The 26,087-nt window shown below is 36.6% G+C and overlaps 1 protein-coding gene across 5 annotated transcripts in view; it reads left to right on the top strand.

Moving 5' to 3' along the window:
• The window catches only part of ORC3 (origin recognition complex subunit 3), a 58,913-nt gene extending 33,438 nt beyond the window's left edge, over nucleotides 1-25,475 (top strand). For 3 of the 5 annotated variants that reach the window (XM_087443859.1, XM_087443861.1, XM_087443863.1), the window contains 9 exons: nucleotides 254-370; nucleotides 1,242-1,321; nucleotides 13,949-14,082; nucleotides 16,722-16,801; nucleotides 17,719-17,819; nucleotides 21,535-21,676; nucleotides 23,139-23,255; nucleotides 24,168-24,247; nucleotides 25,017-25,475. In XM_087443859.1, the coding sequence (XP_087299985.1) occupies nucleotides 254-370; nucleotides 1,242-1,321; nucleotides 13,949-14,082; nucleotides 16,722-16,801; nucleotides 17,719-17,819; nucleotides 21,535-21,676; nucleotides 23,139-23,255; nucleotides 24,168-24,247; nucleotides 25,017-25,122 (957 nt within the window). In that variant the 3' untranslated portion in view covers nucleotides 25,123-25,475. Of the gene's footprint in view, nucleotides 1-253; nucleotides 371-1,241; nucleotides 1,322-13,948; nucleotides 14,083-16,721; nucleotides 16,802-17,718; nucleotides 17,820-21,534; nucleotides 21,677-23,138; nucleotides 23,256-24,167; nucleotides 24,248-25,009 lie in introns of all 5 variants that reach the window. The other 2 variants (XM_087443862.1, XM_087443860.1) reach the window with 2 other exon arrangements.
• Nucleotides 25,476-26,087: the final 612 nt, after the last annotated feature.

A 26,087-nucleotide genomic window follows, 5' to 3' on the forward strand; every position in this document is an offset into this window, starting at 1 on the left:
GAGGAAATTAAATTACAGTATTAATTTTAGTTTGTATACAATATCCCAGACTTGATACTAAATCAAAAATACCCAGCCTTTATCCTGGATTTTGTGTGTATTATAAATTCTCGGAATTAAGGAGGTTAATTTATAATTCTGAATCTTATATCATAATTTTTTCGTAAATTATGTATATCCATGAAGTAGATTTTATTATTGTATTGTTTTAATTACTGACTTACGTATTTGTAATATGTTCTGTGATTTTTAGGAAGAAACACAATCATTACTAGGAAACCTGTATGTTTACCATACAAATTATTTCCTGGTTTTGAGATGTCTTCATCAATTCACCTCTTCTCTTCCCAAGTACCCAATGGGTCGACAGGTAATCAGAACTTCTTCATTTGGAATCTATAAAGTAGGAATATTAGTAGTTTTTTCCTTTGATTTCAGTTGCATTCAGGCATCAAAATTTGAAATGGATCCAAATCTTACAGTGTGTGCACAGTCTAAATCAGTTCCAGCTATACACATGACTGGTAATTGAAATAGTATTTTTTGTTCTAATGGCCACAACTAGAAACAACCACATGAATCCTGGTGGTATTGCTTCCCCTACAATGTATTTGTGCTAAGCCATTTTAACTTTCTTTAACACCTCTTTGTCATTTACACTGAGAGAGCTAATCCTCCACCTTAGTGAAATAGAAAAAGGAATCTGTTTAAGAATGCTTAATGGTTAACCTTGCATTGTGCCAAGAACTAAAAGGGAAGCAGTACTTCTGCTCCTTGCAAAATTATGCCCCTCTGGCCTTTGTGTCATACATATACCTGTGGACCATCCATAGAGTGGATCTTTAATGGAAGAATTCTGTATTCTTAAATCTCTGCATCCTTAACTTAGAGGTTTAGAGAACAATTATGAATACGTAAGAATGACTTGTTTATAAGATGATTTCTGCCATTAAGCTTTCTTTTTAATAATCACATTATCTTTTTATTTTATCATTTTCTTATTGCAAAGTGACCAGTGATATCAGGCAATCCCAATATAGTCTCATTTTGCTTTTATGTAGATGGTGTTCTTATAAAGCCTGATGCATGTGATAAATGCCAAGACTGTTGTCATCTAAAGAAAATGTTGTTTTTAATAACATTAATGTTTTGTCTTGACCATTTATGATTTTGCCAAACCAGCAGTGTGCAAACTTAGTACATCACTTTTGGTTCCTTACAAGTGTGCTGTTCACTTACAGATCAGAGAGCTGTACTGCACATGTTTAGAAAAGAGTGTATGGGATTCAGAGGAGTATGCATCGGCTCTGCAGCTGCTGAGGTAGTTTTTTTGGGGGTTTTTTGTCTACTCTAAGCCTGCCAATAAGTAACACCTTCCTGCAGAACTCTACCTGCCAAGGAGTTTCATAAGTAGCCACGTTATGTCTAATATTTGTATATATCTTGAATTTATGTTTGTAGCTTATATTGTTTTTAATGTGGCACACATCTATTTCTTTGCTAGTTTTACCTTCTTTTTGAATTTGTGAATTTTTTTTTTTTTTTTTTTTGCGGAGAAATATTCGCCCTGTGCCAATCTTCCTCTATTTTGTATGTGGGTTGCTGTCACGGCATGGCTGCCGATGAGTGGTGTAGTCTGCACCCAGGAACCGAACCCAGGCCACCGAAGCAGAGTGTGCCAAACTTAACCACTAGGCCACAGCGTCGGCCCCTTGAACTTGTGGTTTTTAAAGTAAAACAAGTATTTGTTTAGTCAAATATTGACACCACATGAGGAAAGCTTAGGTATGGATCATTTTCATCCAGCCAGCTTGACATCATGGCAGGGAGAGTAGTGATGGAAAGTGAGCTCACCATGGCCTGACCTGGTGGGTTGGAGGAGCAGCATCACTGGGTGAAATGCACCCTGTGAAAGAGGCCACTGCTGACCTTGCTGAGGGACAACCACGAGTAGGCCGTGGCGTTGATACCTTCCCCCACCTGACCCAGCTCCGTTCACATTAATAATGGATAATTCATAAATAATTTACCTACTGTTATATGAATAAATAAGGTATTTTAGTGTTATTATCATACATCAAAGGTCATTTATCATCCCTGACAAATTTACCTTTTAAAGTTATAATAATTTGTTTTCCTTGGCTTTGTTATATGTATGGTGACTTTTTAGTCTTCCATAAAAATAATGACCACGTGGATAGTGAGAAAAGGAAAATCAAGTGTGACTTAAGTTTCTGTAGTCTTATAATTTTCCTTAGTGGATACAAATGCTTATATGAAAATATCATAAAGAAGTCTGAGAACTGAAAATTTATTAAGTCTTGGCTTCCTCTGGGCTCACAAGAAAAGAACAGATGGGCACAGTAGGAGGAAAATTGACATTGAAAGCACTTTAAGTCCAGAGACTTAATAATACAAATGTTAGTGATCTAGCAGGTGCAGCTTAAGATAGGAAACTAATTTTATGCTCTCTGGAAAAATAACTCCCCCATGGAAACTAGATTGCCACTGAATGTTTTATTTCATTTTTTTAAATGCCAATAAGAGATTTCTCTGTATTTACATTCTTCAACTGGAATATTTCTGAGACTTCTTTTGTTTTCTATTCAACTCATCATACTATCTCAAACACCCACTTGATTCTTGCTGGGGTTTCTCTTTAACCTTCGTTATTAGTAATTGTCTTCCTTCTTCAGTTGGGTATTTCCAAACTCATAGATTCCTTTGTCAGGAAGGGACTTGTTCTTTTCCTTCTGCATCTCCCTGGTGCTAGCAATCTTGGGGTACAAGTCAAGGATCAAGAATGTCAATTCCAAACTAGGGTAAGGAATCATGAGCAATAATAGTAACTGTGACATTAGTAACTATGGTTTATGAAGGCTTGCAGTGTGCCAGCCACTGTGTTTGTACTTCCAGTATATCTTCCAGTCTAATACTCAAGTACACCTTAGTGGCAGATACTATTAGCCGCACTTTACAGCTGAGGAAACTGAAGCTCATATAGGGTGTAAGTGATTTGCCTGAGATCTCTTAGCTGTTGATGGAACCAGGATTCTAATCTAAGTTGACTTAAAAGCTGTTGTATCTTCCACCCTCCTTTGCTAAGATCTAAAATATGGATTTGGGGATCTGAGTAAAGCAGAAGCAATAAATAGAAAGTCATTTTGCTAAGCTGAGGTCAGAAACAGAAATATAAAAAGCAGTAAGGATCAAATATAGCAGCTAAAGCAAGGACAGGCAAGAGTCTGGGCACTGCAAGAGAGAAGAGGAATCTGGGAACTTCCAGACTGGAATTCTTCTTTTCCCCTTTGTATAGAGTAGATGTGGACAAGAAGTCAGGGACACTTATCAATTGAGGCATTTTAAGTAGGAATCATCTGAATTTAGGAAACCAGACATTCTTATCACTTGTCTTCAAACAATTCAAGTCGTGAGAGAAAATAAGATTAAAATGATCACTGAATGTTACTTTGGAAAGAAAAACTAGGCACTGTTAGAAACATAGTCTAGTAACATTTCCAATATGAATTTTTTGTGTGTGTGTGAGGAAGATCAGCCCTGAGCTAACATTCCTGCCAGTCCTCTTCTTTTTTTTGCTGAGGAAGACTGGCCCTGAGCTAACATCTATTGCCAGTCCTCCTCCTTTTTCTCCCCAAAGCCCCAGTAGATAGCTGTATGTCATAGTTACATATCCTTCTAGTTGCTGTATGTGGGACGCCGCCTCAACATGGCCGGACAAGCGGTGCGTTGGTGCACGCCTGGGATCCGAACCTGGGCCGCCAGTAGCGGGGCACGTGCACTTAACCGCTAAGCCATGGAGCCGGCCCCTCCCATGTGAATTTTTTTGTTAAGAAGCACCTTAAAGGCAGTATGTCTCTTGAAAAATCCCTTTTATCTGGAAACTGGCATGTTTAAGTAACCATAGAACTACTTGATGAAATATTTTGTGACACCTAAAAGGTATTTGATTCCTAACATTTGTATGGAACCACAAAAGACCCTAAATAGCCAGAGAAAGAAGAACACACAGGTGGAGGCATCATGCTTCCTGATTTCAAACTATATTACAAAGCTGTAGTAATTAAAACAGTATAGTATTGGCATAAAAAGACACATAGGTCAATGGAACAGAATAGAGAGCCCAGAAATAGACCCATGCATATATGGGCAATTAATTTATGACATAGGAGCCAAGAATATACGATGGGGAAAGAACAGTCTCTTCAATAAATAGTGTTGAAAAAACTGGATAGCCATCTGCAAAAGAATGAAACTCAACCACTATCTTACACCATTCACAAAAATCAACTCAAAATGGATTAAAGACTTTGAACGTAGACTTGAAACCATAAAACTAGAAGAAAACATATGTGATAAGTTCCTTGATGTTGGTCTTGGCAATAGTTTTTTGGCTTTGACACCAAAAGCAAAGGCAACAAAAGCAACAAAACACAAGTGGACCTGCATCAAACTAAAAAGCTTCCGCACAACAAAGAAAACCATCAACAAAATGAAAAGGCAACCTACCAAATGGGAGAAAATATTTGCAAATCATGTATCTGATAAGGGGTTAATATCCAAAATATATAAAGAACTTATACAACTCAATAGCAAAAAAACCCCAAACAATCTGATTTAAAAATGGTTAGAGGAGCTGAATAGACATTATTCCAAAGAAGGCATACAGATGGCCAACAGGTACATGAAAAGGTGCTCAACATCACTAATCATCAGGGAAATACAAATCAGAATAGAATGGCTATTGTCAAAGAGGCAAGAAATAAGAAGTGTTGGTGAGGACATGGAGAAAAGGGAACCCTTGTGCACTGTTGGTGGGAATGTAAATTGGTGCAGCCACTATGGAAAACAGTATGGAGTTCCTCAAAAAATTAAAAAATAGAACTACCATATGATCCAGCAATTCCACTTCTGGGTATTTATCCTAAAGAAATGAAAACACTAGCTCAAAAAAATATCTGCACCCCCATGTTCACTGCAGCGTTATTTACAACAGCTAAGACATGGAAACAACGTAAGTGTCCGTCAATAGATGAATGGATAGAGAAAATGTATATACATACAACGGAATATTATTAAGCCATAAAAAGAAGGAAGTCCTGCCATAACACTGAACTCATAGATACAGAGAACAGGCTGGTGGTTGCCAGAGGTAGGGGATGGGAAGTGGGCAAAATGGTTGAAGGTAGTCAAAAGGTACAAACTTCCAGATATAAAATAAATAAGTCCTGGGGATATAATGTACAGCATGGTGACTATAGTTAATAATATTGTATTGTATGTTTGAAAGTTCCTTAGAGAATAGATCTTAAAAGTTCTCACCACAAGAAAAAAATTTGTAACTGTATGGTAATGGATGTTAACTAGACTTATTGTGGTGATCATTTTGCAGTATATACCTATATCGCATCATTATGTTGTACACCTGAAACTAATATGTTATATATCAATTATATCTCAATTAAAAAAAGTATTTACAAGGAATTTGTAATAATGTGGGAAATGTTTGTCATACATTCGTGAGTGGAAAAAGACCTAGAGAATTTTATACTAGAGTTATTTTTAAAATGTATGCAACAAACATTTATGTGTGTGGGGAGAGCATGCAAATATGTCTTTATAATATGTCATAATTTGACATGAGTGCAATGGTTCTGCGTGTCTTCCATAATCTTTCCTCTCTCAGTCAACTCTTAGAGCATGAAGACTTATTATGCAAGATATGAGTTGGTTAATTTTTCATGCAACCATGTATCATTCCATAAGGATATATTTAAGTTTTGGAATAGGAAGTGGTAAAAAGGATGCTAACCTAGCAGTGAGCTAGGTGAGTACACTGGCTTTTCCTCATCAGCTATGAAAGATCTTACGAAGAAAAACTTACCTCTCTATTGGAAAGAATTTCAAAATAGCCATCTAGAAATCAAACACTAGACCAAGAATTTTTCAAACTTTTGAAATTCGAAAAACTTTGCTTCAATAATAAGGTTTTAAGGGTTGATATAAATCATAGTGTCCTCAACTTATAGGAACATAATGGATCAGCTGGACCTAAGCATACTACCCTCTCACATCAGTAGCAGTAGATCGCTACAACAGTTCTTGGATTGGGGAAAATGAAAAGTGTGCCCCTCTTCTTTGGGGAATTTACTGTGCCCTCCACCCTGTTAATAGAGACTTACTCATCTAGAGTTATCCCATTTTCTTCCAAATAAGGAAACCAAAGCCAGAAATATTGAGTGACTTTTCTGCAGTTGGCAGAGCTGGAATTTAAATATGAATCTTCAAAGTTCAGTCCATTTTTCAGCCCTATTCCAATTATTTGAGAGGTGATATAAAAGGAAATTTATATGGGTTTGTGGCCAATAGTCCATGTTCAGAGTGTACCCAAAATTTTAAAATGAGCCAGCAGAGCAAGCTTTTGTGGACTCAATCTGCCCCCCGTCAATCCTGACACTAGTCATCTTGGCACAGGATACAGACATATAAATGAAAGGAGCCACAGTGTCTAGGCTGCTTATCCCAAGTGTAACCTTATGAGCTTGCTACAGAAACAGATTTGTAAATTGAAGTTGATTGATAGCTGAAGGAATTTACTTTAGGCTGAAAGAAATTACTCTAATTTCTGAGTAACGCTTTTGAGTTAAACAGTAATATATTAGCAGGTCAGCTCAGCTTTCATTGAATTAAAAAAACATGACCCAAGTAATAATATTAACATTGGATCACTTGAGCTTAGTTCAAAGAGATTAGAGATTTGGAATCTAAATAACACATTGTTTCCTGACTTTGCAGATCAACTTTAGATGATATTTAAAGATCTAGTTATGAAAAATGACACAGCTCCACAGTCTATGAGATCCTTCCTAAATAGCAATAATGTAACTTTTGATGATCTAGATTTGTCCATGAAGAAGCTATATGACACTGCACCATTAAAATATAATTTCTTTTTTTCAGAACAGGGATTGCCAATCCTGAATTTGCATCACATCAGGTCCTCCACAATTATCTGTGGGCTTGTGGTAAAATCAGACAAACAGCTGAATTGTTGAAGCTCATTTTAAAGCAAAAGATATTGAGAGTCACTGTTTTTAGAGTAATGATTTTTAGGCTTTAGTGTGCATAAGAATCAGCTGAGGTATATTAAACATGTAGATTTCCACCTTCTCCCCAAAGATTCTGAATCTGACTGTTGGGAACCTGGCTGTGGTGGTCAGCAGGACCATTTAAATCTGCATTTAACAAGCACACCACCACATTTGGACAGATGGTCCGGGGACCACACTTTGAGAAACACTGTTCTAGAAAATAAAGGAGAATGAGAGGGGGCACCAAAGATTGAGGAAAAAATGAAGCCATCAAAGGAAAAGAAAAGTCCTTATCTATAGAGAAGCTGGATGGCTTTGGGCAGTTGATCTCAAATTTGTTTCAAAACTGGACTAAAGTATTCCACTGCCAGTAGTGAGCAGTGGTTTTTTATCTCAATAAACAGAAAAAAGATCTGAATTTGTATTTTAAGTTTTATTTTTATTAAACATTTAGTTCCTGCTACCACTTTTCTGCTAGTAAAATGAACAAGTAGCTAAGAAATACTAATTTTAAAAATTCAAATAGTGGATGAAACTTAGTTTGACAACTTTTTTTTCTTTCTCATGAACTAAGGGGTATACTTTTATAGTGCATCAATAAAATATATATATACTTAGAAAAATATAAAAACACATATAGTTTTTAGAAACAACTAGTCGTAGGTCCTTCTAGTTCTTCTATGTGGGATGCCACCTCAGCATGGCTTGATGAGCAGCGAGTAGGTCCGCACCCAGGATCCGAACTGGTGAACCGTGAGCCACCGACGTGGAAAGCGTGAACTTAACCACTACGCCACCAGGCTGGCCCCTGTGAATGTGATTTTTGTAAGCTTTTTTTGTTTTGTTTTCTTCTAGTCTTCACTGATATATTTGCAGGTTTGAGTTTTTGAATATTTTTTGAAGCTGTTTTAGAACTTCAGAAGTTATTATTCAGAAGATCTTTGCATTAGCCATGGATTGACCAGTTTCTCCTTGTAGCCTGTTCTCAATCAGACGTTTACATAATCAGTACCTACTTAACCAAAAATTATTGGCTTTCTTCATGTTGAAGCAGAACACTCCATTGCCCTGCAGGATGATTGCTTTTAATGATTGCTAAATGATTCTCATTCTATCTTAGTTAAGGAAACATTTTTTTATGACAACCTATGAAGCTTTTCACACATTAAGTATCACAAGCCTTTTTTGAACCATTTACCTGATAGCGATATAATCACTTAATCAAGTTCGTTAAAGATATAGCTCTTTTTTGGCATTAATGTGACCTATCTTAGATGTGTTTTTTCCTTTCTCTTTAAAGTAATCTAGTGTGGTGGCTTTCAAACTTTTAAATTCTGATATTTTCTTTTCAGTTTTATTCTGTTTCTTTTAAAGCAAAATGCTAGATGGAATCCACCAAAATTCAAAAGCCTTGTCACAGTCTCCCATTCCTCCTCTCATTCTCTCTTTAACTGATGGTTTTTGCACTCTATCAAAACTACTTTGATCAAGGTCATCAGTAACATCCATGTTCCTAAATCTAATGATCCATTCTCCGTCTTCATTTGCGTTAACCTATTTGCAGCATTTAACACAGTTCATCACTCCTTCCTTAATGACTTCCAGGACCCAGCCTCTCTTGGTTTTCCTCCTGCGCAGTGCATGCTCCTTCTCAGTCTTCTTTGGTGGTTTCTCTTCTCCCTGACAGCCTAACATAACAGTGCCCCCAGGGCTTAGTCAAAAGCCCACACTTTTCTCCTGAGTGCCAGACTGTTAACGTCCGTCTACCTATTTAACACCTCCACTTGGACATCTGATACACATCTCAAAGTTAACGTGTTCAAAACTGAATGCTTGATCTTCCCCCTGAAACCTAGAATCTTCCTGTGGTCAAAGCCAAAAACCTGAGTTTTGCCTTCCAAATATATCAAGAATCAAACCTCTTCTTGCCGCCTTCTCTCATTGACCAAGTCACCATCATCTCTCACCTGGCTTATTGCAAGAGCCTCCTAACTGGTTTCCTTGCTTCCACACTTGTTCCCCTACAGATTTTTCTCAAAACAACAGTCAGAATAATCCTTTTAAAATATGTCAGATAATGTCATTCCTTTGTTCAAAACCCATTAACTCCCCTTTTCACTCAGAGTAAAAGCCCCAGTCTATACAATGACCCAACATGATCTAGCCCCCCATTGCCTCTCTGATTTCATCTCCTACTACTTGGTCTCTCTTTCTACTTCAGTCACCTTGGCATCCTTGTTCTTCCTTAACATGCCAGACGCACACCCACCATAGGCCTTTGCATGCATTGTTCTCTCGGTCAGGAAAATCTCTTCTAGATATTTGTGTGGCTAAGTCTCTTACCTCCCACACATGTTTGGTCAATGTCATCTTCTCAATGAGGCCTAATAACCATTTTAAAATTGAAACCTACCTGCCCACCCCAAACCATCCCCCCTTACTCTGCTCAATATTTTTCCATAATACTAATTTTTAACATATAGTAACATGAGATAGGTAATGTTTGTGGTCTGTACACCACTTCCCCACCCCTGCTAGAGTGTAAGTTTTATGAAGACAGGGGGTTTTGATTCACTGAGGTGTATCCCAAATGCCCAGAACAGTGCCTGGTAGGTACTAGGCATTCAATAAATATTTATTGAATGAATGAATGGTTTCATGACTACTAATGGTTGAAACCCATTTTGAAAACCCAGTTTGAAAAATGCTCGTCTAGTGGCTAGACTCAGTCCTTACTTTTCGATTTGGGGTGCTATATATAACAAACCTTTTGGGATAAATTAAATTTTTCATTTTTTAGTTTTCAATTAAGTTTTGTTTTCTATTAATTTTGTTCAGTTAGGTTTGGTTTATCCAAAGTGCTTGTTGGAGTCACTCTAGTAGTAATCTAAATGAAAACATAACAGCACTTTTCTGATATTACCCCTGGTGTTACATAACTTTGAAAGCCAGTTATCCACTGTTAGCAATTTGTACTTACAGATTTTTTCCAAGCACGAACATATATTAAATCATACTATATACAGTGTTCTACAGCTTGCATTTTTTTGTTTTTTGTATTTGTTTGGTTGGTTTTTGTAGTGGTAGTTATTTGTTTTGCACCTGATATTCTACCATAGACACTGTGTCTTGATATACAGTATAGTATGGTCCGTAAAAGCATAGATGCCAAGCCAGACTGGGTTCAAATTCCAGCTGTGCCAATTACCAAACTCTGGACAAGTTACTAAAGTTTTCTGTGCCTCTGTTTTCTCATCTCTTAGCATGGGAATAATAATAGTACCTACATCATACAGTGTTGTGGAGATCAAATGATGCCTGGTACATATGTGTGCATATAAATGTTAGCTGTCATCTCTAGTATTACGTCATCATTTATCACTGCTATGTAATACCCTGTGTTTTGCAATTGTAACATTTTATTTAACTAGTTCCTTGTTTGATATATATTTAGATTGTTTCTTTTTGTTTATTTTTTTTGTGAGATCAGCCCTGTGCTAACATCTGCCAGTCCTCCTTCTTTTTTTTTTTTTTTTTTGCTGAGGAAGACTGGCCCTGGGCTAACATCTGTGCCCATCTTCCTCCACTTTATATGGGACGCCACCACAGCATGGCTTGCCAAGCAGTGTGTCGGTGCACGCCCGGAATCCGAACCGGCGATTCCCAGGCCACCACAGCGGAGCAGGTGCACTTAGCCGCTTGCGCCACTAGGCTGGTCTCTGGATTGTTTCTAATTCTTCTCTGTTACAAACAGTAATCGCTGAGAGTGAGTGTGTTTTTGCACATTTGTATAGTTATTTCCACAAAATATATACATAAACAGACTTTCCGAGTCTAAAATATAAACACTATTGTACCAAGGTACACTTGTGCCAACAATATATCAGTATTTGCTCCCCACACTCTTGCCCATGCTGGCTATTATCAGGCTTAAGTATCTTTCTTTGTTTTCTTCTAGTATTTTATGGTTGATGGACTGGTTCTTTCCCCGACTCCCACACCATACTCTCATTTTTATTTTATCTGAAATGCATTGAGGTAGTGATCTGTTTTTTTTCAAACTAGTTATTTCCAGAAACTCCCATCTGTTCCCCACTGATTTGTAATGCTACCTTTATGTCATGTATCAAATTCCGATATATACCTTGATCTCTTTCTAGACTCTTATTCTCTTCTATTGGCCTGTCTGTTCCTATACAAGTACCATCTGATTTTAATCACTGTACCTTTTGATATATCGATAGCCCCACTACACACACTCAAGTATACATACATTGTTCCTCTTTTTTAGGAACAATTATTTTTCCAGATAAATTTTAGAATAATTTTATGAGGTTTTAAAAAAATACCCACTGGAATTTTCTTTCAAAAAGTGTTAAATATATAGATTAATTTGGAATGAATTTGTATCTTTACAATATTGAGGGTTAGAACTTAAAAATGTCTATTCATTTATTCAGGGCTTTCATTTTTTATGTCTTACACATTTGTTATAAAGTATATTACTGTGTATTCTATAGTTTGTGTTGCCATTTTGAACATGCTCTTTTTTCTTAAATAGGTTTAAACTACAATATTGATTACATGTATATGCAAAGTATTAACACACGTCTGTGTATATACACACACATATATATTTGTCTTATATCCACACACCTTTTTACACTCTAATACTTCCACAGTTAGATTTTCTAACCTTATAGTCATATCATATGCACATAATAAATTTCATCTTCCTGCTGATGTTTATACCACTTGCTTCTTTTTTCTTAATTTGTTGTAGTGACTAAACTCTAGAATGATGTTGAATAATAGTGATGATAGCAGGCATCTTTGTTGATTCTTTGTGAGTATATATAATTTAATTGAAAAAATCTTAATTAATGACTTTATTGGGTTGATCACATTATTAGCTCTAATCAGCCTTACTTCAAGTCTTCTTTTATTTTAAACCAGAGAGTACTTTGAAAAGTTTAAGATCTTTTGCTACTCTGGAAACAATAAGAACAAAATTTTTGGCTAAGAATAAAAAGAGTAATAATTATCTGAATCCCTGGAAGTTTACATCTAAGGTGAAAGATCTACCCCTTCCAATCAAATGTCATATTAAAAGTTATGACTAATAAAGTTTGATTTAAAAATTTTATGACATAATGCCATTTTTTCTTGCACCTTGAAAATGAATAATAGTCTACGCTTTGCCTTCCTTGATATTCAATTTTGCAAGCTGCAAATAGATGTGAGGTGTGGCTGCCTGTAGCCTAGGAAGCTAGTCCTTAGGGTGCTGCTGATGTGGGTTCGCCCTTCGCCACCATTCTTGCAGCCTCTTTGCCCTTCCCAGCAAGCCAGTGCCAGTGATTCCTTGGACCCTGGAAATGCTGATCTTGTCCATTTGAGTAGGGCTGTAGGTCAGGTATAACAGATTGTTCAAGTGCATCAAGACTGAGTGATTAACTCTCTTCTCTTAACAGTTTAACTCCATCTGCGCAATAGAAAGCCAGAGGTTGTAAATAATCTCAAATGTAATCAAGAATTAAATGTGTCGGTTTAGTTTTCTTCGACCTGTTAGCGGCCTTTCATTCACAGATAAAGAAAACACTTTGGATAATTATTTCACTGTTGTAGAAAGAGGAAGAGAAGAGTTTATACTTTTTCTTAAAACTAGGGAAAAGTTTACTTTTTGCCCATCCCTACCAGTTTCTGTATTTATTGGTTGACATTTTTTAATTTTTTGATTTAAGTTTTAGTTGAAGTAACCAGCTTAATTTCTCAGTAGTTATAATCTACCTAGCTTTATATCTCTTTTTCCTAACTTAGGAGTATTAGTATTTTTCCCCAATTTTTTATTATGAAAAATGTCAAACATAAGATAGTTATCTTGCAAAATGGCCCACATTCTGGATTTGTCTGATGTTTCTTGATGATTAATATAAAAACTTTTAATCACTGTACTCTTGACGATTTAGGTCTGTTTGCTGAGACTAATTTGTATACTTGTGTCATGGCAATTAATAATTACTAATACTGACCTGGTTCCTTTTCATTCTGTTACTGAATATGATCTTAGTGGAGAGATCCTATAAGTAATGGCTCTGAGAACAGGATCCTAATTTTAGAATATCTGTGTTCTCCATTTCTAACAAAGATTTCCTCTATAGCTTTGAATGAGTTACACAACCATTCTACGTGTGCAGAATTGCCTACCTTGTTTAAAGTTCAGTGGATTTACTGACTGATGTTTATAAAGCCCGTGGAAGATGTAAAGCTTGGCTAAAATGGTAACAATTAGAGAAATGATTGTGCTACTCTTTTGGTCATTTCAAATAAGCTTTCATTTAGCCTAAGTGTTCTATCGTCAGAGGACATTTCTTGTCTCATATTTACATTTAGATCTGAAGGAGAGGGAAACTAACCTTAAATGCCTGCTGTGTGGTAAGCTCTGTGCTATATTCTTCAAATGTGTCTTCTCATTTAATTTTTAAGCCTCCATCTAACCTATGAAATATATGAGTTCTTATTTTCATTTTACAGACAAGGAAACCAAGGATCAGAGAGAGATGTTTAGTAACTTCTTCTGTGTTACAGACATAGTAAGTGCCAGAGCCAGGCTGTGAACCCAGATCTTTGTAAATTTTCTCAGTTGAGTTTTATGTGAGAACTCTTCTGAATACTTCTGACTGTCACATACACTGAGGAAAATCTCTCCAAAAAAAGTTGGTAGCTACTAATGAAGAATTTACACCATTGTCTTCTGACCAGAAACATTTAATATGTAGACAATGTTTTTTAAGTATATTAATTTTCCAGTTATATTACATCTGTCACTGATTCTGTTCTAGGATGTTGGCAAAGGATGAACTGATGACCATACTTGAGAAATGTTTCAAGGTTTTTAAGTCCTCTTCTGAAAAGCAGCTTGGCAGCACAGCAAAGAGAATAGAGGAGCTCCTGGCCCAGTTTCAGAGCCTTGATGGTGAGAACATAATATCTTGCCAATTCTACTGGCCATGACAGTCATTTAACTAAAATAGCATGGAAAACCCCACATTCTGATGTGTTGAGAGATGAAGAGATAAAGTAGTTCATGAGCAGTCAGTATACCCAGCCTCAACCACAATCACAAATAGGCTAAATGGTTCTCTTTTAGATTTGGTTTAAATGATGAAAAGCATCAAATGGGCAGAAAAAAAAAATTCTTTTTCCAGATGGAAAGTCTGGAGGACTTACCTTAAAAAAAATAATGGCAACAACAGGAATCAAAAAGATTGGAGAGAGTAGCATGGTATCATAATTAAGGACTCCTTTTAGATGTTTTTTCTTAAGCATTTCATTAAGTTCTTTATAGATTTCAAAAACACTGCATAAATCATTTGTAAGCCTGAAAAATGAATAGCTGTGAACTGCTTTCATAGCAATGAGGCTCATTGGTATGCTGATTACCAAAATATGCATGAGGTTTGCTTTAATCAGATTTACAAAATCTTTAGTCTTTCAGTCCTAAATGAACTGAGGAAGCTTGGCATTCCTCAGTGTTGGAGGGTTACAGTTGCCTTGGTTTTGACCTCCACACAGTCATTTGTATTTGCTCAATGCTCGGGGCGCCTGATTGTGTACAGGTAGCCATGTTCTGTTCTCTAATGCTTCAGGACTTCTTTGTTGTAATGGGGTACCATGGATTGATACTGATCATTAACTTCATGGGCTCTTCTCTTGCCCTACTTCTAGCACCAAAGTATGATATTCTTTTTGGTAAAACAAACAAAATGAGTGTGCACCTTTTATTTTCCCCTAGTTAGGGAAATTTTTAACGGAGTTTGGGAAAAAGAGGCAGTTGGGTGTATAAGCACATAGATTGGACATGGCATGGTGAAAATATTTCACTTGGAATGTCTGTATCATTTCTTTGTTTGGCAAGTGTTTCTTTGTCTTGAAAATCCTTTGGATTTAGGAAACTGCTTTTGCTGAAATCCCTCCATGTCTCTCCATAGCTGCAATGCTATGTACCTGATGAGTGCTTAGTCAATGGAAAGTGAAAGAGAAAGTTTGCTTGACTCTCAGTGGCATGAGCAGCTAGGATGAAGTACTCGACAGTACTGAGGCGGTTCCTTCCAAGTTATGTGTAGGCATTGCTCTTTTGCACTACAGCCTGAGCTGAACCATTTTTCAAATCATAAAAATTTTAAAGGGCTGGAAATTGGTATCACAGAGATCATTGAGTACAGCTACAAACAGAAACTAAAGCCCAGGAAGAGAAAGTAACTTGCTCAAGATGCCACAGCTAGCCATTGGTAGCACCCGGACTAGAGCCCGCCTCTCTTAACCACCAGCTCATTGTTTTTTTTTTCACTGATTCACAATTTAAATGTCCCCCGAATTATGGTCACTGGGACAGTAAGGGGCCACCCTTAAGGACATAAATAGGGTAAAAGACTTAGAAGAATATAAGATAAATTAGGTAAATTTCAATCTTTTACAAAATTAGACTCATAGGGATTTTTATAAAATGAAATTGCAGATATTATAATTTTAATTAAAGTTTATGTAACATAAGCTAGTGAACAAATTCTGTGATGTGCTAATACTAAATAAAGGAATGCAGCTTTTAGAAATGGGAAGGTGGAGAGTAAGGGACACATTGTTAATAATAATAAGTGAAATTAAACCCCCCACGTTGGACAAGTAGAAATATTTGCTATATGCTATCTCTGGTTCCTTAACAATTATTACATATTACAGTCTGGGTTTAAAATTACATTTGGAGGGTTAAGTAGGTCACAGTGTCATATCAGATTTATTTTTAAGGCTCTGCTACATGGTAATGAAATGGGACAAATAATTTATTAGATATTTTAACTTTAAATTATATCTTTGTTGAACCAAGAATTATCCATGGCTAAAAGGAAATTTGTTCTTTGAGAACAATGCAGATTCTCCAGCATCATCCTCCTGTCTTAGATTTAGGACAAATCAGGCATGTGAGTGTGAGGTTCCTAAAATCTGCCCTGCACTAGGAGGAGGGTGGGTATTAGGGCCTCATGCTCTCTAGAAGCACACCTACACCTTTTGCCAGGTGTGATTTTCTGTTCCCTTTGCTAAAGAACCATGATGCACTTTGCGTTTTAGTAGAATATTTGAGAACTTTTATGCACTACCCTCTTCGTACTCAAATAACGTTGTATCAAAAATAGTGAACTGGAAGATTGAGGCCAAGTTTGCCAGAGTGTAGGTTTGTATTTTTTACAATCTTGACATAATCAAAGGAATACAGTATAAATTGGTTTGTTTGTTTTTTAAAAGCTATTTATAGCAGCACAAAGATTTGGAGCTTTTTGCTGTTGGTTTGGGGGTTTTGTTTGTATTTTGTTTTGTTGTCCTTGTGGTCACATTTTAAAAAATACAGTAGCTGGTTTTTTGAAGACTTCTCTGTAGCATAATTTATGTAATATTTATTGACCTTCAGCTTCTGGAAGAAATCATTTATCTGATGGAAGCTTGATCCCTTGACACATTAAAAAAAAATGAAACTTTATTTTCCTCCAGTAGTAGAAATGTTTGTTCTCTTGATTTGAATGGATATACCCTAGTAAATGGATATTGGTTTTGTATTAAAAGCAGAAGCCAAAGATGAAGAAGATACTTCTGGGTCACAGTCAAAGGGGCTTCAGAAGACAGACCTCTATCATCTTCAGAAGGTCAGGTTACTTTCTTTTCCTTCCAACATCCTGTGATGTTCCCTTTTTTTGGTGTGTGCTCTAGATTAGTTCTACGTGGATACTGTTTTCATTTTTAAACTACAGCCAGAAACAAAGCAGACTTTGCAACTCACTTATAAATTGAACGTCCTGTTTATCCCACTGCCATTCCCATTCTCCATGTATGCTAGCTAATTTACTAGCTAAAATAGGTGAAAACTGTTACTGTAGCCTCAGAGAGAGAAAAAGAATTAACTAGCAATAAGGGAAAATGGGAACATGGTTGCAAAAAAAGTAATCTGATTATTTATCTGATGTATTTGTCTTCAAGTTTGATCAAACAGAGAGATCCAAAACTTATTAGTTTTAGATACTTTTCTTGATTTTTTTTAATGCATATTCAGTGTAGAGCAGAAATTGAGCCACAGTGTATGTCTAATATAATCTTTTTCAGGTAGTTCTAACTTTAGGATCTTGGTTGTCAAAGTAAAGAACCTTCTTTGTACCCTCATACCAAATTATGATAAACGTAGAGTAAAATTTCAATTTAAGCAAAACAAAACACATGAGTCTGTTCTGTTGGTATGGCAAAAGGGCAAGGGGTTTTTTTCTTTTTCTTCTAAGTCCTTTACTTAAATGAAGTAGCAGGTTGTGGACAGTGACTTAATAACGAGGTGAACTGCCCTTTTCCTCTTTCTCTGAAAATTCACTTGATATATATTTGAAGCAAAATACCTACAAGGAGAGATTCTTTCCAGGCTTTAAAAATAAATAAACACAATCTATTTTGATCTGGTTCTTGCTTTGCACATTTTGTTTTATGGAAAGGGCATCAGCCGCCTCTGCCTAAGCAACAGAGCTGCCCTCTTAGGGGTGTTCTGTCTGAGAATCACCAGAAAAGGTTCTTTCATCCATAGTCCTTACTGGAAATGAAGGAGTTAAGAAGAACCAGTAAGAAGCAGACCAAGTTTGAAGTACTCAGAGAAAAAGTTGTGAACTTCATTGACAGTCTGGTGAGGTGAGTCTGTTGCTCTTAAGAGCTAAAACCCAGGCTATTTTCCCAAATAACACTGGTGTGATAGCTGTCCCTAGCCAATCTAGGACACCTTCTCCTAGATTAGGCTTTATGCTTTTCAGGTTCCTCCATCCAGTTTAGAATTGTAATTTTGATTCCTTTTCCATCCTTATTAGGATGTCTAATCAAATGACTTAGTTCATTCTTTTACTGCCAGTTCAAGAACACAGGTTTAAATTTAATCTAGTTCATTAGGTAGGGCAGGGGTGGCGCTGGGGGTGGAAACAGAAACTGAGTGTCTCCTTTCTAATAACAAAGTGTTTGCAGTGCCCTTTATCTTTGCTAAGAATTGCTGGATCTGGGCCAAGCCCAGAAAACAGACAGAGCAGACTAGCTGTAATGCCCTATTTTATCCTGAGTAAAGGACTTGTAATTCTAAAGAATACCAGTGCAACTCATTATCAGCATTAAATTCATGTTGAGAAATGTACTCATAGTAAATTTAGAAATCCACGTGTATTTTAAGATGATTCCTTTTTGGGACACCTATGTCATTCTGATTCATGGATATCCCAAAAGCCAGCTTTATGTAGCTGTGTAAAATCACCCACCTGAGCTGCCTTTCAGGCAATTGGGACATGCCATCGAAAAAAATAAGAGGTGTGAAAAATAAAATGATTTAATAGTTAAAAAGTAGGAAATAACTTACTTATCATTGCTTATTCTGTTTTTTAATGGCAATTCAAACTCAACAGCAGGCTAGGCACTAGTACTAAGAAAATAGCAGCTCAGTTATTGAAGACAAAGAGTGGTTTTCTGATAAATTACCTATATTTCTTCAAAGTGAACATTTTCCAGGACAATGTAGGGGCAGAGTGATTGTTCGAGTCATTAGGGAGAAATTACTAATGTCATGAAAGAGATCCAAATGATCAACCAAGTGTGACAAAGGGAAGGTTAAAGTGAGGGAAATGTGTCATATAAAAGTGATGCAATGCAATATTGAACTGACCTATTGGCCAGAAATGCCCTTTTAGAACTCATATAGTTAACCTTGCCCTTCTGGGCTTTCCTGCTCTTGTAGTTTCTAGCCCCAAGTTCCTGGCTCTTCCCTTTTACCAAGTTGTGACTTGTGTAGTTGCTAAAAAATAATTTTGCCATGTAATTTAGCATAATTTATAGGCCAAATGTCAGGTTCCTTTCTGAGTTCCCACAAATCCCAAATTGTAGGCTCTGAAACCAAACAAACCATTCCCCTTTTGTGATCTTTGACCTAACATGTCTGACTTTTTACCTTTCTGAGCAGTTAATGAAACAAAGCTGAGCATGACTGAAATGTGTTGTGAAATCATAAAATTTGCCATACTAGGATTTACTGTCTTTACCAAGATCGACTATCCCAGGAGGGAAGAGATTAGGATTATAGCATGTTAGAGCTAAAAGGGACCTGAGGAGTCATGTGGCAGCTAAAGTCTAGAGAGAGGCTGTGACTTGTGGAAAGTCACACAGTCCCAGTCTGCTGACATCTGTCAGAAGGCCCTCTCCATTTCTCCAGACTGTCCCCAAGGACCACATCACAGATATTTGACCACAGCTTGGCGTTCTGGAGAAAGGATGTCCTATCAAGATAAATATAAGCAGTAGACTCCAGGAGGCAGGATTCCCAGTATACCATGAGCAGCTCTTGCTGAAACTAGTGAGAGCAGAGAGTAAGTTGTCACTTCCTAAGTTACTGTTTTCACCAAAATACAAGCTTCAACTTTGTAGCCTTGTTGTTATTAAGTGGTGCTACCAGTTCCCTCAAAACCACCTTTCTTTTGCTTGTGAACTCTGATCTGAATCCAAAATCAGCATCGTCCAATGCTCTAGTGCCAAACTCACTGCTTATTTCTTCTCACAGCAAATAAGATGCAGAAGTCTATTTTTATGCCAATCTCCAAGTGCAGTTAGACAAAAATTCTAATATATGATGATGTTTGGTTACTGTTGTTCAACTAACAGCCCAGTGGAAACGAAGTATAGGCAAATATTTTATTTTGCCTCTAATGGAGGTTCTTTGAGGATATCCAAAGGCTTTTTGCCTTGGGAATTAACTGAATTTCTAAACAAAATAAAGATGTTTAAAAGGGAGAGGAGTACAAACATGAGACAGTAGTTTCTCTGAAATTGACTCTGGTTGCCTTGTTGGATTTCCAGTCCTTATTAGAGAGCAAGGACTTCAACAGGGTCTTGTAATGATTGGGGAGAAACAGCCTGAGGTTGGTATAGGAAGAGTTTATGGTCAGAAATTACAAAGGGGTAGTTCACCTGTCCAGGGAGGCAGTCAGCATCACCCATTCCCGAAGTTACAGCTAAATTAACTTAATCTTGAGTAAGATGTTAGTAGTACTTGAGGTGTAGAATGCTGGTCTTCGGGGCAAGTCAAAATCATACACTCTTTGCAAATGAGTTTTATTCCCATTGACTCGAGAGAAGGAGCAGCATCCAGAAGTGGAATGAGCAGGGGGCCAGGAGCTCTTGAGACAGGGAGAAGGGAGATAGTGAATGAGTGATGTACATGGTTAATACCCTCTTCACTTCCTCTCTTCCTCAAAGCCCCTGACCACACAGGTGAAGCAGGTGTAGCAGGATTTTCTAGGCAGTGGTATCCTCTCCAGAAGGGAGAAACCCAGGACACCAGGAAGAGAGGGATTTTCCTGGTGGCTGGGCTGAGGTAGTTGCTTTGTTCTGCCTGCACTGGTGGGAAAAGGAGCTGTAACAAATCTGTCATGTGACCAAAATACTTTAAGCCCAGGACTGGACTAAGCCCTAGGAATCTTTATGAAGGCATGTGAGTTAACTACTTTAATCGAGTTAGTGACTTATTACTCTGTCTTTGGGTTGTGTGTGCCAAAGCTTCTGCCTTCCAGTTTACTACCTTCCAGGCCACTCAAGGGCAATGTTACTGTCATGGCACAGAGCAGCTGATGGGCTCATTATACATTTAAAGTGAACTTTTTAATGATTTATTTTTTAAGTTCAGATTTCATTAAAATTGGTTTGTCATCTAGCTCATAAATAAGACAGAAAAATCCCATTACGGTGGTTTTTTTAAAAATTGAAATTTTAATGATAACAATGTGCTTGTTTTTCAATACTCTGAAGCTAAAATTTAGCCTTCTCTGCCTTCTTAAGTAAAAAGTAATTCTAACATATCAAAAGCTTTCAAGGTATCATTTCTGTGAGAGATATCAATTAAAACATTTTCTGTGATCCAAAAAGAATTTCCTAAACTCATTCCAGGTCTGAGGCCTATGTTCAAAACTGCCAAGAGTTAAATGTTTGCTATGGTAAAGAATGTGGATATCTCAGTTTTCTAAATAATTTACTTTAAGAAAGTATTCATTAATACTTTAAGAAATTCTACCTTAAAGATTTTGAGCAGAAAAGCAATTTATGCACACTTGTTCCTAAAGGTTTAAATCAGAACTGAAATATATACTTTCTTGTACTCTAAAGCGTCTGTAAGTGTTTAAAAATATATGGAAGAGGTACAATTCTAAGTTAATCTACACTGGATTTGATATTTGGGTTTTGTTTCATTTGGTTTTGGTCATTGTTCATTTTGCTCTTTAAGTAAATTAATTGCTCAGTCTTCCACCGCGGATTGACAAAAATAATATATTGAAAATAAACTTGTGCTTATCTAAAAGCTGACACCTAACTTTGGCTGTTTCAGAGAATATCTTCTGCCTCCAGAGACACAGCCTCTGCACGAGGTGGTGTACTTCAGTGCTGCCCACACCCTTCGTGAGCACCTGAATGCTGCTCCGCGAATCGCCCTCCACACTGCACTCAACAATCCTTACTATTATCTCAAGGTAAGAAGCAGATTGATTTCTCTGACAGTTTAGTTCAGACCCCAGACTTTATTTATCACAAAAATCTTGTAAATTTGCAGTTCTCATGAGTAAGGAGTTGGCAGCTCAGGGTTGTACCTCTTTCAGATATTTTTAAAAATTCTTTAGACTTGAGGGTGTTTTCTAAGCCAGTGAAGACACCAATCAGTAGACAACTAATGCTGCCAACTTTTGATCATGTGTACATGTCTTCTCCTTCATGTGATAAAATCAGATCATACACATTAAGACTCGAGAGTATAATGCTACTACTATTGTGAAAATAAAGGAAATGTTTCCTGCAGACATAACAGTAGACAATGGGTCAAACAGTATAGCTTAGTGAAATTACTTAAAAGATCCAAATGGTTGTTTCTGAGGGAAAAAAGAAATACTTTGGGACTTCCTCTTGGATTTTAAACCAAAGAAAGATCTACTCTGAGACGTATCTCCAGAGCTGAGTGTAGAGGAGGGCCAGCAATCTGCCAGGGATAGAACTCCTAAAATCCAGACACATTTGCTAGTTCCAAGAAACTGTTCTTTACACAGAGAGTTCAAGACAGTTCAGAATTTTACAAACTTTCTTATGACCAAGTAAAATGATCACTTTAAACATTTCAGCAAGCTATATTTCAGTAAGTTATATATACATGAAATAATTTGTTGATATTTTGCTAATAAGTTAAATTTGTTAATAAGTTATCGACTCAGGCACCTAGAAATCTTGCCACGAAGAATACTTAAGAAGTGACTCCATGTATGAAGAATGTGCCAGCTGGTTTTTTGGCTAGTGGTAGGTTACAGAAGAGACCTGGTGCAATTTCAGCAGTCTTTGGGAGAATACATTATAATCTCTGTGCATATGTGTGAGAGAGATTTTCTCTCTCAGTAAGAACCATGGATTTCAAATAGGAAGAAAAAACACTGTCTTTGTAGGGGTTAGGATCTGCAGTGCTGTGAACAGTCTTTTCTTTGAGAGATAACTTATAGCCTTGGTAGTGGTGTGTTGGTATTTATTAATAGAGTATAGTAACTGCTAGAATTCAGGTAATTATAAATATTAGAAGTGGCATTTTATTGAAAATCCACAAAGAATTCCATAAACTTTTTTTTGGAAACCAGATATGCATTAGGATGTCAGAAATAAATAATGTATGATTAAAATGAGAAGAAATTAACAATTTATGATTAAAATGAAAAATATGCTTGTCTTTTGATCCTGGGAGTTTTCTTCTAGTGACTAGGAGCTAGGGGGATTATAACGAAGACCTAATCCTTAACAAGAACTAGCTAAATTTTGGAGAGTAAATGCAACTCACTAAATAAAGGAAACCAAAGACTCCACTGACTGGATTACTAAATTTAGGTTAGGGGTTCATTAACGTCCAATTTTGTTCCTAATCATTTCTAAAATGTAGTCGTCTTCATTTACTGTTATTTTTAGAATGAAGCACTGCAGAGTGAAGAAGGCTGCATTCCCAATGTTGCCCCCGACATCTGCATAGCATATAAACTGCACCTGGAGTGTAGCAGGTTGATCAACCTTGTGGACTGGTCAGAGGTAGGTCAGGGAGAAAAGAGTAAGCTGTTTATTTGTCTAACCATCCATGACAACTTTCCTGGGATGTGTTTATACTTTTGGTACTTTGAAACTCTTATTTTTTTTAATGCCCTATCTTTTGTTTGGAAAGCATAAATCACCTCATACTTCAAATTTCCTCCAGAAAAGCAGCTAACTGCTCAACAGTCCCACTCCTAATCCCCCGCACCCGGATCCCTCAACCAAGCCAATTCTGCATTCATGCCAGGTCAAAATAAGTATGTGATCTAACCCCACAGTTGGTTCTGTTATTCAACAGAATAAAAAAGTATATTAACTAGTATTTCTCTTATTGCACAAAAGAAAAAAACATTGGAATAATTACACAACAGATTTAAGTTGTGTAGATTTAAGCTGTAATCAGGAAGCACAAGGAATACTTGGCAAGGCAATGGATAACTGTTGTTATTAAGTAACTATTCTTTCCCTTCTCAGAAGACTATTACAAAGTTAACTCTGTTGAAGGCCCTATTGGACAGATGTCTTGTCACCATATAAAATACGCATAATTGGCTACTTCCAAGAAAAAATAGGCATTTTCCTGGGGTAATGGAGGTTGGGGAGTAGAGGATACAGGGCATCCTTTGCTTTTCAACTTTGACTAGTTTTCTTGTTTTTTGCTGCACACTTCTTAGTTCTCTGAAACATAAAGACTATTCAGGAACCACTCCATTCTCTTTTAATGTGTATCTGATTTAAAGTAATCATCAGTGTCATTTTGAGAATCTGAAATTTGGTGTAATAAAAAAAAATGTGCCAGCTATCAGCAGCAGCAGTGCTTCACCTGGCTTAATATAGAGCTATCAAGTGCAATAAAAGATGTCTGGCAACAGTAGAGATTTTTATTTTCTTCTGTGTTGTCTCTCTCAAAAGGCTTTTGCAACAGTTGTGACAGCTGCTGAAAAACTGGATGCAAATTCTATAACCTCAGAAGAAAGGAATGAAATTATCCAGTATCCTTTTAAAACCAATTCTATCATGTCCAAGTATACATATGAATATTATAGTTTCTCCAGATCTGCATTAGAGATTTATAAAGACATGCTCCAGACAACCTTATTACTTATTAATATTAACCATACCATCGCAGAATAACTTGTTTCTAAATATTCATTCTGAATTTAATCTAAAATGAGACCAAATCTGAAATACTTGGTCTAAAACTTTTATCAAGGTCACGTTCCAAAATTCATAAAAAAATGTCCAAAACTGTCCTTATTAAATTCTCTATTTTTCTAAGGTTATTTATGTACTTATAGACTTGGGGGGGGCAGGGGGGAGCAATTTTCATACTATGTGAAAAATTAGAATTAGGTAAGCATTAAGCACTTTTCCATTTGTGTCTTCTTGACAATGGATTCTAATTACATTTAATGTTTTCCAGTAGGGGTTATAGTTTAATTTAGGAGTATATATTTGGGAGCTGGCCCAGTGGCGTAGCAAAGTTCGCATGCTCCACTTCGGCGGCCCAGGGTTCACAGGTTCGGATCCCGGGCACGGACCGACGTATCACTTGTCAAGCCATGCTGTGGCAGCGTCCCATATAAAGTAGAGGAAGATGGGCACGGATGTTAGCTCAGGGCTAATCTTCCTCACACACAAAAAAAGGAAGTATATATTTGAACTATACTTCACTTTACCAACTAATGTTTTAACATTGAGATTTTAACTTCTTTTTATCAAAAATACAACATGGTTAATTTCCTTAGCTATAGCCCCCAGTGCTCGGTTTATTAGAGCTGTTTCTGAATTGGAACTTTTAGGATTTATAAAACCTACCAGACAGAAGACTGACCATGTGGCAAGGCTAACATGGGGAGGCTGCTAGAAAGCAAATGAATGAAATTAGAAGGATCACATTTAGCTTAAGAGAAAAAGGAGACCAGTCATATTTACATACCACTAGAGGAAGACTGTTTTGGCGAGAAATGAAATGTGTAATCCCTGTGTGATGTGTGACCAGTAAGTAGACTGCTAACTCCAAATAGGAATATATCGAAACACCTTTTGAGTACTTCAGAATCTAATAAATGCACTTATATTGTAACTAAAACCTCTCTCACATTGCCACTGTAATTTTCAGTCATTACTAAATTACGAATAAATTGTTCTTGAACAAAATAATGTATAAATGTAATAAATCCCCTTATCCAGGAGTATAAATTATTTGCATTTGATTGAATAGTACTCATTCCTGCTCCCCCAGTTTCTTGTACTGGCATTCCTCACTTTAGTAAACTGTGTAATAAGATGAATATCCTATAGGCCTTATTTCTCCTAGTGACTACATAGGTTCTACAACTGCCTCTGCTGCCCCATTTCCTTTAGTCTTACAGCTTAAAAATTCCCAAGTTGTTTGGCTTTATGCTTAAAGGCAGTAAATATTCTACTTGAGGATGACCCATCATTGAGTCTTAGAGCCTGTTAGGCCTTTACAAATGGCATCTCAGCTTTATAAGGCCCAGAGGAAATGACATCTAGATCTCTTCCATGACAAGAACATATGAAGACAATGAAACAAAGATACCTCAAGTTCATTATTTAATATTCTACTCCCAAGAGAATTCTGGGACATGTCTTTAAGACTACTCACTAACATACTAAAATTACCATGCAAATATGACCAGGAGACAAGAAGTCCAAACTCAGTAAAAACTGTTTGGGTTTGCAAAACTTAGAACCAACCATGTAATTGCAGGCCTTTGTTTGTGCTTTGAGGACAACTTTAATGTATAACATTATTTTTAAATTTAATATAAACAAATTTAGTAAGTAACAAACCTCATTAATTCT

Source organism: Ceratotherium simum, chromosome 19 (genome assembly GCF_057802395.1).
Source record: "Ceratotherium simum simum isolate JZ-2026a chromosome 19, ASM5780239v1, whole genome shotgun sequence".
In the NCBI taxonomy this organism is placed as follows: Eukaryota; Metazoa; Chordata; class Mammalia; order Perissodactyla; family Rhinocerotidae; genus Ceratotherium; species Ceratotherium simum.